At 34.3% G+C, this 10,220-nt stretch overlaps 2 protein-coding genes across 2 annotated transcripts; one reads left to right on the top strand and one right to left on the bottom strand.

The window, feature by feature from the left end:
- Nucleotides 1-3,445: 3,445 nt before the first annotated feature.
- LOC120186012 lies at nt 3,446-4,227 on the bottom strand. The gene has a single exon (XM_039190080.1). The coding sequence runs from the start codon at nt 4,193-4,195 to the stop codon at nt 3,446-3,448; it is 750 nt and encodes a 249-aa protein (XP_039046011.1). The 5' UTR covers nt 4,196-4,227.
- Nucleotides 4,228-9,765: 5,538 nt separating this feature from the next.
- LOC120186014 (14 kDa proline-rich protein DC2.15-like) lies at nt 9,766-10,212 on the top strand. Its single transcript, XM_039190082.1, has one exon. The coding sequence runs from the start codon at nt 9,783-9,785 to the stop codon at nt 10,188-10,190; it is 408 nt and encodes a 135-aa protein (XP_039046013.1). The 5' UTR covers nt 9,766-9,782; the 3' UTR covers nt 10,191-10,212.
- Nucleotides 10,213-10,220: the final 8 nt, after the last annotated feature.

A 10,220-nucleotide genomic window follows, 5' to 3' on the forward strand; every position in this document is an offset into this window, starting at 1 on the left:
ACCTAACAATTGAAGTTCAAAGTTTGCTGAGCTGCTAGCTTTTCCAAGTATTTTGTCTATTGACTATGAAACAATCAAATCATTTTTATAACATAAGCACTTATTTCATTTTGATTTTATTTCATTCTTAATCTTGTAATTATATTGGTTTTTTCAAATGATTCTGCTAATAAATAATGTTCACGTGTCATCACCATGGATATAATTGGATTTTTAAGTTGGGATTTTGATTTTATTTCATTTTTAAGCTTATAATAACGTCTTGTTATATATGATTATCTTATTTTTAATAATGCTCGTGTTGTTCAAAAAGTTGTTCATGTTGTACGAAGGTTGATTTTCAACTTATTTGATTTAGAATATATTTAATCTTTCGGTCGAGTGATGTCATGTGTTATCATTTATACGTGTCATGTTACCCCATTTCATTGGAGTACTAACTTTATTTTACTTTGATATGCTTATTTTTCGCTAATAAGAGGATGACATGTGTTACCCTCCTGTTGAAACAAAACAAAACAAAATAAATTGGGGCTAAAAGGATTTAAACATGAATCTCTTGAAAAACCAAGCACGTACTCAACCACTAAGCCAATACCAATATTTGATTTGAAATAGATAAAATGATGTATGTATTTTGTACCTTATTATATAAATACTTAACTTAAATTCATAATATTTTTTATATATTAACTTTAAGAAATATGTTTTTGTATTAACTTATTAAATATTTTTTTATTAACCTAATTTAAAAATATCTTAAATTTATTTTTAATTTAAAAATATATATTTTATGTTAAAAGTATGACTAAATTAAAAGAATATGTAAATAATAGAGATCAAATATGTTATTATATCAAAATAGGGAAGACCCAATTTCTTATCTTTTTATTTTAGAAGTCTTGGCGTTGCAATTAGATAAAAAAAATAGGGAATACCCAATTTGTTCCCGACACCTTATCTTATACTATAATATTTACTTCATCTTTTTATTTTAGAAAGGTACAACGACTACAATACATTTTTTTATCTTTTTATTTCAAAAGTCTTGGCGTTGCAATTAGATAAAAAAATAGGGAAGACCCAATTTGTTCCCGACACCTTATCTTATACTATAACATTTACTTCATCTTCATAAATAATTTCGACGAAACCCTAACTGAGCCAATATATATATATATATATATATATATATATATTTGCAACGTTCCATAAGAAAAAGTTCTCCCTCATCTGCTCATATTATGTATTTGTATGAGTATCAGAATAAGACAAAAGTTGATAATAACTTGAAGTGTAAAGTATATTATAAATGATTAAATTATATTTAAAAGATCAATTCAATCATTAAACTTTTAGAAATTAAAATTATTGGCCATCAAATTATGATTCTCTGTTAAAATGGTAAACTACATAAATGACCACATAACTCTGGGTCAGGTGGCGAAATGACCATCATTTTCAAAATTGTAAGAAATATACCACTAAACTATTTAAATGGGTTCAAAATAGTCACACGACGTTAACATTTAACGGGATGTTTACGTGGCAGTTAAAAAGATTGGTATAATTAGAGCGCGGGTCCTTGTAAAGTTATGTATCCGCAGCTCTGTCACTCTAATTTGTTTTCTTCCATTTTGGTCGCTACATGTATATGATTTGTTTCCTTGGATTTTCATTTAATCCAATTTGATCATTTTTTTTTGTTTTTATTTTGTCTAATGCTTTGATTTGAGTATTAAATTTAAAATCTTTTATTCTAGTCATGTATTAAGTTTGTAGATTAAATCCCTTAGATTTTAGAATTAATCAATTTGATCACCAATATTGATTTTAATTCTTAATTTTTAACTAGGTCCTAATTTCAATTTAATATAACAAAATTTTGTTTAACTGGGTACCCGCATACCCAATACCAGGTTTATTATATATATTATTATTTTTATTTTATATTAAATTTTTATTTATGATTCTCAAATTATTTCACTCTAACATTCTAAATCCCTAATTTCTTAAATTTTGCCACCATACAATTCCAAATTCTTAATTTCTTAAATTATTTCACATTAACATTCTATATATTTTTTAAAATATTTATTTTAATTTTGAAACATTTGAAATTTAATTATAATTTTTGTTTTATTTTTTAACATTTGTTTCAATTATGTAATTTGATCTTTTAAACTTTTGGTGTGAATTATATATATTATACCTTTAAATTTTAAATTTTAGAAATTTTCTATATATTTTTTAAAAATAATATAATTCTAAAAAATAAAAAAAAATTATAAAACGGGTACTCGTGACCCGAAAATACAGGTACTCGAGTTTTACGGTTACCCATATATAGTGGGCCGGGAAACGGGCCAAAATTTTGATACCAAAAAATTCTTGGTACCTAGTTTTGAACACCCGTGTGGTAGGACTTTGAAGGAGTAAAGAGAGTGACTAAACTGTAAAACGTACAAAAGATAAGGACCTATATGGAGAAAATATTTCATATGTCAAGCGAATAAAATATGAATTTAAGCATACTTTCACAATCATCTTCTTCCTTTCCTATACGTACTTTGATATACATAAGTTCGCGACTTATGTTGGGGAGTGCTCGTGGTGAAGTCAGATAATTTTTATTAATTAATAAATAATATTATATAATTAATGTTTCATATTATTAAATTAATTGAGAAAATGACAACACTTAAATCATTAAAATTAATCTAATAGTTTATTTAAAATTGATTTAAGATTTTAATATTTTTAAACTAAATTTACTATTTTCGTATTTATTTTTTAATGATTATATATATGAAATCATTAAAAATAATTTAATATTCAAATTATAATATACATTATATTATAATTAATGATATATATATAATATTCAAATTATAATCATACATTTGTAACATGTGTCGTAATTTGATTGGAGAAATAAATTTATTAAATTAAATTGAAATTAGGATTTAATTAATAATTAATAATTAAAGTTAATCTTAGTGTTCAAATTGATTAATTCTAGAATCTAAACAAAGCATGGTGGCAGTGCCACAAATAAGTAACTTTACAAGGACACCCGCCCTAATTATACTAATTTTTTAACTTCCACGTAAACACCTGTATTAAATGTTAACATCGTGTGATCATTTTGAATTCATTTAAATAATTCAATGGTATATTTATCATAATTTTAAAAATATAAACATTTCATGACTTAATCCATAGTTATGTAATTATTTATGTAGTTTACCATTAATAATAATATATTTATGACACATATAAACTAACGAGTTAAAACGGTGAATCGGGTATTTTAACGAGTTTACAGCAATTTTAGACATGAACAAGGAAACAAAGGTATGCGAAACATATATTTTTTACAATTCAAAATATATAAAAAAAAACCTTATCCATATAAATAAAAAATAAATATATATATATCTTTTTACAATTTGTAGATAACAAGAAAGCAAGGCAACACCGCTCTTGGATCGAACACAAGCAATTCGCCGTTGTCGCCACTCACCGAGTCATACCCAGCTCGCCCATCCATCAGCGATTCGTACCCGAACCCGATTCGCTTCGACAATCGACCCGCAATAACCCGGCAAACCAACATCGCCCTCCTCCCCCTCCCGCTTCCCGCGCTCTCGTGCGCCACGCCGCTCCCGGCGTACGTGCAAACCGCCGCATCCTTCCAGCCGGAAAACATCCACGCGTCGTTCATCCCACAGTCCCCCGAAGTAGGAACCAAACAACGGAAACGCATGACCTCGTTCCCGTCCGCCACACACCTCGCATCCTCCTCGCCACCCGAACCAGACCCGGACCGAGCCTTGACGGTCTCCCGGTACTCCTCGAACCGCGTCACCGTCCTCGGCCAACTTTGAACCTTGAAAACCTTCTCGATACGACCAGCGAAAGCCTCGGGACTCCAACTCGTATGAAAAATAATCTCCACGACATTCCTCGAAGGATGACCCTCGGGTAACTCGGTCAGCGTTCGGGTAGAGCTGCTCCGCCGAGGCCGTGGCGGAGGATTACTTAAACCGGGTTCGGGTCTGATAACGTCTTTGATGGTCTGGGAACGTGATCTACAGCTGGAAGTGGATATCAAGCGCTTGGGGTTTGGGTGATGAACATCTTCGAAAGCTCTGGATTTACACTGCAAAGATTTGACCCACCCGCTTGCCATAACCACTCTCTTTCTCTCCTAAAATCGTGCCTTCAATTTGGTTTCATGGGGAGCTTTCATGAATGAAAAGGAATGGACATGGAGGGATACAGAGAGGAGTGGAAATAACGAAGGTGGACCTGTGAAACCGCAGAGACTATAGGAAGTGAGGTTTTTATTACCCACGTGAGCTCTTGTCCTAAGAAGTGTTTGTTTTGGTGTTCGAAACAAAGATTCTTTTACGACAACTGCAAGTTGACTATTGACCTTACATTTCAACCTCAAAATCTTTTTTCCCTCTCTTATTCCTTTTTTTAGTAATGGTATCTTAATACCAACGATATTAAACATATCAAAAATTAATATAATATAATATAATATAATATATAAATCATCAGTAGTGACGAATGTAAAATTTACTCAAGATGAACATATATCGATTCTAAAATTTGAATTTATTTATATTAATTATCTATTCTATTATTGATGTCTATATTGAAGTTTTTTTTATACTCGCTATTGTGATTCTAAAATGTAACGAAACGCTTGCATAACATAATTGTATTCTATGCCATGTTAGTGCTTTATCCTACGGATAACATTCTCCACTTTCATTCAATTTTTTTAGATATTAAATTCAAGTATGCAGTATTATTGTGAAAAGTTTGACGAGTTTTGTTTGCAAAATCAAATGCATGTCATCTTTTAGATGTAATCCAATTCATTTTTAATTACGATAAATTACGTGTTTAGTATTAAATTTATCAAATTTTGTCCATTTTAGTATTTTAATTTTTTTTTTCAAAAGTAAACTTAAAATTTAGTTTTTGTTTCATTTTAATATATATATTCAACATTTAACGTTAAGTTTTGAAAAAATTAAAAGTTTAGATATTAAAACTAACCAAAACTGATAAATTAGGAATTAAACGCAATAAGTTTTTGACGATAGTGGTACTAAAATGAAACAAAAATTAAACGTTAAATATGGTTTTAAGAAAAATTGAAAGTTTAGGTACTAAAACAGATAAAATGATAGTTTAGGTTCTAAATGTATAATTTACCCTTTTTATTACATTAATATGGATAGTTGTGTGAATGAAATGATGGGTTCTAAGCTCGCCCGTGACACACCCGTCGAATCCAGCTACAAAATTTTCTCCTACTAATGCCATATGCCAACAAAATTAAGGCTTGTTAGCAGTAATTATCAATAATCTCAGAATATTGCTTTCTCATATTCTTCAAATCAAAATGGTGAATATTGAGAAAGTTAATGATTTAAGTGGTAGTTATGGTATTGTTGAGGTATTGAGTTGGAAATTAAATGCTGGAATTTTATTGGACTTAATTGTGTTTATTGAATAATGTATGACAAGAGCCCATTATGAATAAAAAGAAAAAGTTAAGATGAATTTTAAAAGAATTCGAAAATAATAGTAATTTTGAGTATTATTATTTTGTAAAAATGTTAGTAATGATACTAACATTGTATTTATAATTGTATATGTTTTGTATGGATGCTTGTGTAGATCATGATCGAACTCGTGATATGAGCAAAGCGAAAGGCAAGAAAAAAGTTAAAGAATAACTGAATTTCGATAGTAAGATATAATAGTGAGGCATACCAGGTGAGTGCGTTTAGCGGCTAAAAGTGATACCCTACAATTGGATTAACATATAAAAAACAACCGACTAGCCCTGTTGAACACACCATAAAACCCCCTCCCCCTTCGCTCCAAATTCACCATCCTTCAGCACTCCTACTTTTAACTATAAGCAAGCCAATCGCAACTAGGGTTTTTGAGATGGCTTCAAAGAGATCAGCTTCCACGGCCCTTCTTTTGGCACTCAATATTCTCTTCTTTTCCCTCGACAATGCTTCTACCCCCTGCCCTCCCACCAACTCTAAGCCTAACCCGAACCCCAGCCCTACTCCATCTGCACGAGGCAGATGCCCCAGGGATGCCCTTAAGTTAGGTGTATGTGCTAATGTGCTTAACTTGTTCAACATCGTCGTTGGTTCAACCCCAGTACAGCCATGCTGTTCCCTTATCCAAGGCCTCACCGACCTCGAAGCTGCCGTCTGCCTTTGCACTGCACTCAGAGCTAACGTCTTGGGCCAAACATAAGAGTACTCTTAAATAGGGAATAATACACCAACAAGAGACAAAACATTCGAACCAGAAGCATAAACAGATACGAAAACCAACAAACTCCACCCAAAACGAAAACATACAACATACCAGACCTACAGACAGCCCCTTGCACAATTTTAACAAAACAACTCACACCATAGCTTCTTTAATACTCTTATGGAATTCACCCAAGACTGGGGCCACACGAAATGAGCACACTCGCACAGTGCCAGAAAAGCATAAGAATACCTATATGGTTCCTCCACCAACACTCAGCAGGAACACTGGTACTTTGAAAATCTTCAATCTCCTTAGCAGCTTTAGCAGCTCACAAAAAAAGAAAAGAACCAACGACAAAAGACTGAGCAAAAGATGCAATCTCCCAGCCCACAGTGAAAGAATACTACAACTACCACCAGGCTTTGAACAAACTTGATCTCGACATCCCGTCCACTGCTAGCCAAGCAGCCATCCGACTAAAGTTTCTCTCAATGAGAGAGAACTTGATTTTCCCAATGCGCTTGGACAACGAATCGATCTCCAAACAAGCTGGCCATAACTTCCACGGGCGATGAAGCAGATTCTCGATCCAATTTAGCACCAACTTAGAATCAGTCTTCTCAACCAACTTTTCCTCTCCCACACGTCCCGCTTCCACAAAAACCTTCAACGCTAACAGGAAAACACCCAACTTTACATGGTCTGGAGCAGCAACCTGAACATTATTCGTGAAAACTGCTCTAATTGAACCATTACTAACATGGAGAACCCCATCACAACCTGCCCGTTCAACACTAAAAATAACAACCTTATCGTCCCGCGGAGACCAATCGGAAAAGCATGGAAAAACATCTCGCTTCAAAACCATGTCATGAGTTTGCTCTTTTAGGACGTCCAACATTGCCTTTTCTCTATCCAGCAGATTCCTAGTAAAGATCCCCTCCAAATGAATCAAACAAAGCTCCCCATTGACTGCCAATTCAGCCACAGAAATCCTTTTACAGCTGCCAGGCGAAACAATCTAGGAAACTCAAGAGTTTAACGGCTTATCTCCACACCAAATATCTAACCAAAACAACACCATTTTACCATCGCCCACAATCCAACGCAAATTGTCATTGTTCATCCACTTATTCACATTCACACTAGCCCAGTTCTTCACAATCCCACGCCAAACCGTAGACACTTTTTTTCAGCTTTGAAGCATTCCACGACTCATTCAAACTACCATACTTCGAATTAATAATCCTTCTCCATAAAGCCTTCCTTTCTGAAGTAAACCTCCAACCCCATTTCTCCAATAGAGCCTGATTTTTTGCCTGCAAATTAATTACCCCTGCACCACCTTTATGCCGCGACAAACACACTCTCCTCCAGCACACTCGAGCCAATTTCTTTTTCCCTTCCGAATAACCCCATAGGAAGCTCCTCCGAATTGATTCAATTTTCTTAATCACCATTTTCGGAATTTCGAAAAGAGACATATAGTATAATAGTAGAGCTGACAAAACTGCATTAATTAGAACAACTTTGCCCGCAAAAGAGAGTTCTACACTTCCACCCGGTTAGTTTAGCACGAAACCTCTCAATAACCGGAGCCCACGTTACCACCTTACGTGGGTCAGCCCCTAAAGGAATCCCCAAATAAACAAACGGGAGGCTACCCACCTTGCAACCACAACAACTAGCCAGGAAATTAACCATACCATCATCCACTCCCACACCCACAAGGCACGATTTATTAAAATTAATACTCAAACCAGAGCTGATTTCAAAGCATCTCAAAATCTTTTCACATTAATCAAATCTTCTTTTGGTTTCTATTGTTTACAATAAATTAGTGTTTTCTTTTGGCAACGTTGTTCTTTAATTTCCTTGCGGGAGTTGATGATGAATAAGTCTATTACTTCTCTTCAAGTTTGTTTTTCTCAGAGATTTATGTATCTCTAAAGGACGTGAAAATACTGTATTATTTTATTTCTTGTTTCTTTATCAGTTTAGTGATGCTAAATAAATCAAGTTTGAATGAATAAATTTATGCATATGTTTTATATTTACATTTTGTTTCTCAACATATGAAATGTCTTTAGTAATTGAAATATAAAATTTGTCATGCATCTTCACGTTGTGTACTTATATCATAAAAACACAATGCAATCAAGGAAGAACGTAAACCATATTTAGATATAATATAAAAATAACTGTTATTCCTCGTAAAAAAATGGTTAATATTAAATGTAGTGATAAAATATATTGTATATACGAAAAGAAAATTTAAATCCGAATTTTGAAGACCAAAATGGCTCGCCCGTGACACGCCGGTCGAATCCGAATTTTTGAAAAGGAAATTTCCATTAACAACATGCCAAGATCTCAAGACTCTGCACCGACAAATGCCATATACCAACAAAAATTAGGGTTTGTGAGCAGTATTCATAGAATATTAATAAGGAATCTCCTCAAGCTGCTATGGTTAATGTTGACGACTTTAGAGATTATGATTTAAATTTTATTCGATACGAGATGATAAAATTGTAATGCGACCTGTTTAGTGAATGTAGAAAATGGAAGAACATGAAGGTTGGACTAAGCTTTAGAAGATAATGGAAGACAATGGAAGAACATGAAGGTTGGACAAAGCTTAGCTACCGTCCAATGACAGATTAATTATTTTCATCTTGAATCTGTCATCCATTTTGATTTTGTTTTCGTCCCTCACCTGTTTGCAAGTTGTAACTATCATCCTATTCTGAGAGAACATGGAGCAGCAGGATATTTATTTTAAAGTAAACAACCCCGTTTTTGGATCAGTTTTGTCCAAAAATTAGTTTCATAATGCTCTCAGGATGGATTCTATGGCATGAACTAAGTAATTTCAGGGTCCCATCTTCTTCCATTATGAAAGGTTGTTGGTTTAATATTTCTAACTCTAGACCAAGAAAGCGAGCCGACTAGGGTTTCGAGAGGACCAAAATGGATTCAAAAAGATCAGCTTCCATGACTCAACATTATTTGATGATTTGAATTGTTAGACATAGATGAAGGACTGTTGCAAATAGTATATTTTGTGCTAAGACATATCTGTGGATTGATGATATAGGAGCAGTGGGAACATGGCAAATTGCTATAATTTCAACCTCACAATCACGAACATCCAAACTTCACCGGCCACCTCAATTTGATTATCTTACCATTTGATGATACCTGTTGCAGATCATATAATTTGTGCTAAAGATCCACATGCAGATTGATCCTAAAGGAGCAGTGGGAACATGGCAATTTGCTGTATTTCCACCTCACAATCACAAACTTCCAAACTTCACCATCCAGCTCAAAAATTAATTATCATACAAATCATACACTAAAAAAACAACCGGCTAGCCCTCTTGAAAACACTATAAAATCCTCATCCCATCACCCCAAGTTCCTCATCTCCAAACACTTAGCCACTAGGTTTAAAGAAGATCAAAATGGCTTCAAAGAGATCAGCTTCCCTGGCACTCTTTTTGGCACTCAACATTCTCTTCTTTTCCCTTGGCAGTGCTTCTACCCCTTGTCCTCCCACCAACTCTAAGCCCAACCCGAGGCCGAACCCGAACCCCACCCCTACTCCATCTGCACGAGGCAGATGCCCCAGGGATGCCCTTAAGTTAGGTGTGTGTGCTAATGTGCTTAACTTGGTCAACGTCGTCATCGGTTCACCCCCGGTGCAGCCATGCTGTTCCCTTATCCAAGGCCTCGCCGACCTCGAAGCCGCCGTCTGCCTTTGCACCGCACTCAGAGCTAACGTCTTGGGCCTCAACCTTAACATCCCGATTTCCCTTAGCTTGCTTCTCAACGTTTGCTCAAGGAATGTTCCTACGGGCTTCCAATGCTAAATCTCCACTCTTCAGTACCTTCATCTTTAT

This window comes from Hibiscus syriacus, unplaced genomic scaffold, assembly GCF_006381635.1.
Source record: "Hibiscus syriacus cultivar Baekdansim isolate YM2019G1 unplaced genomic scaffold, ASM638163v2 tig00113156_pilon, whole genome shotgun sequence".
Lineage (NCBI taxonomy): Eukaryota > Viridiplantae > Streptophyta > Magnoliopsida > Malvales > Malvaceae > Hibiscus > Hibiscus syriacus.

Bases quoted from the DNA above. Each gene is read 5' to 3' on its own strand.
- LOC120186012 (XM_039190080.1), bottom strand. From the start codon at position 4,195: ATGGCAAGCGGGTGGGTCAAATCTTTGCAGTGTAAATCCAGAGCTTTC.
- LOC120186014 (XM_039190082.1), top strand. From the start codon at position 9,783: ATGGCTTCAAAGAGATCAGCTTCCCTGGCACTCTTTTTGGCACTCAAC.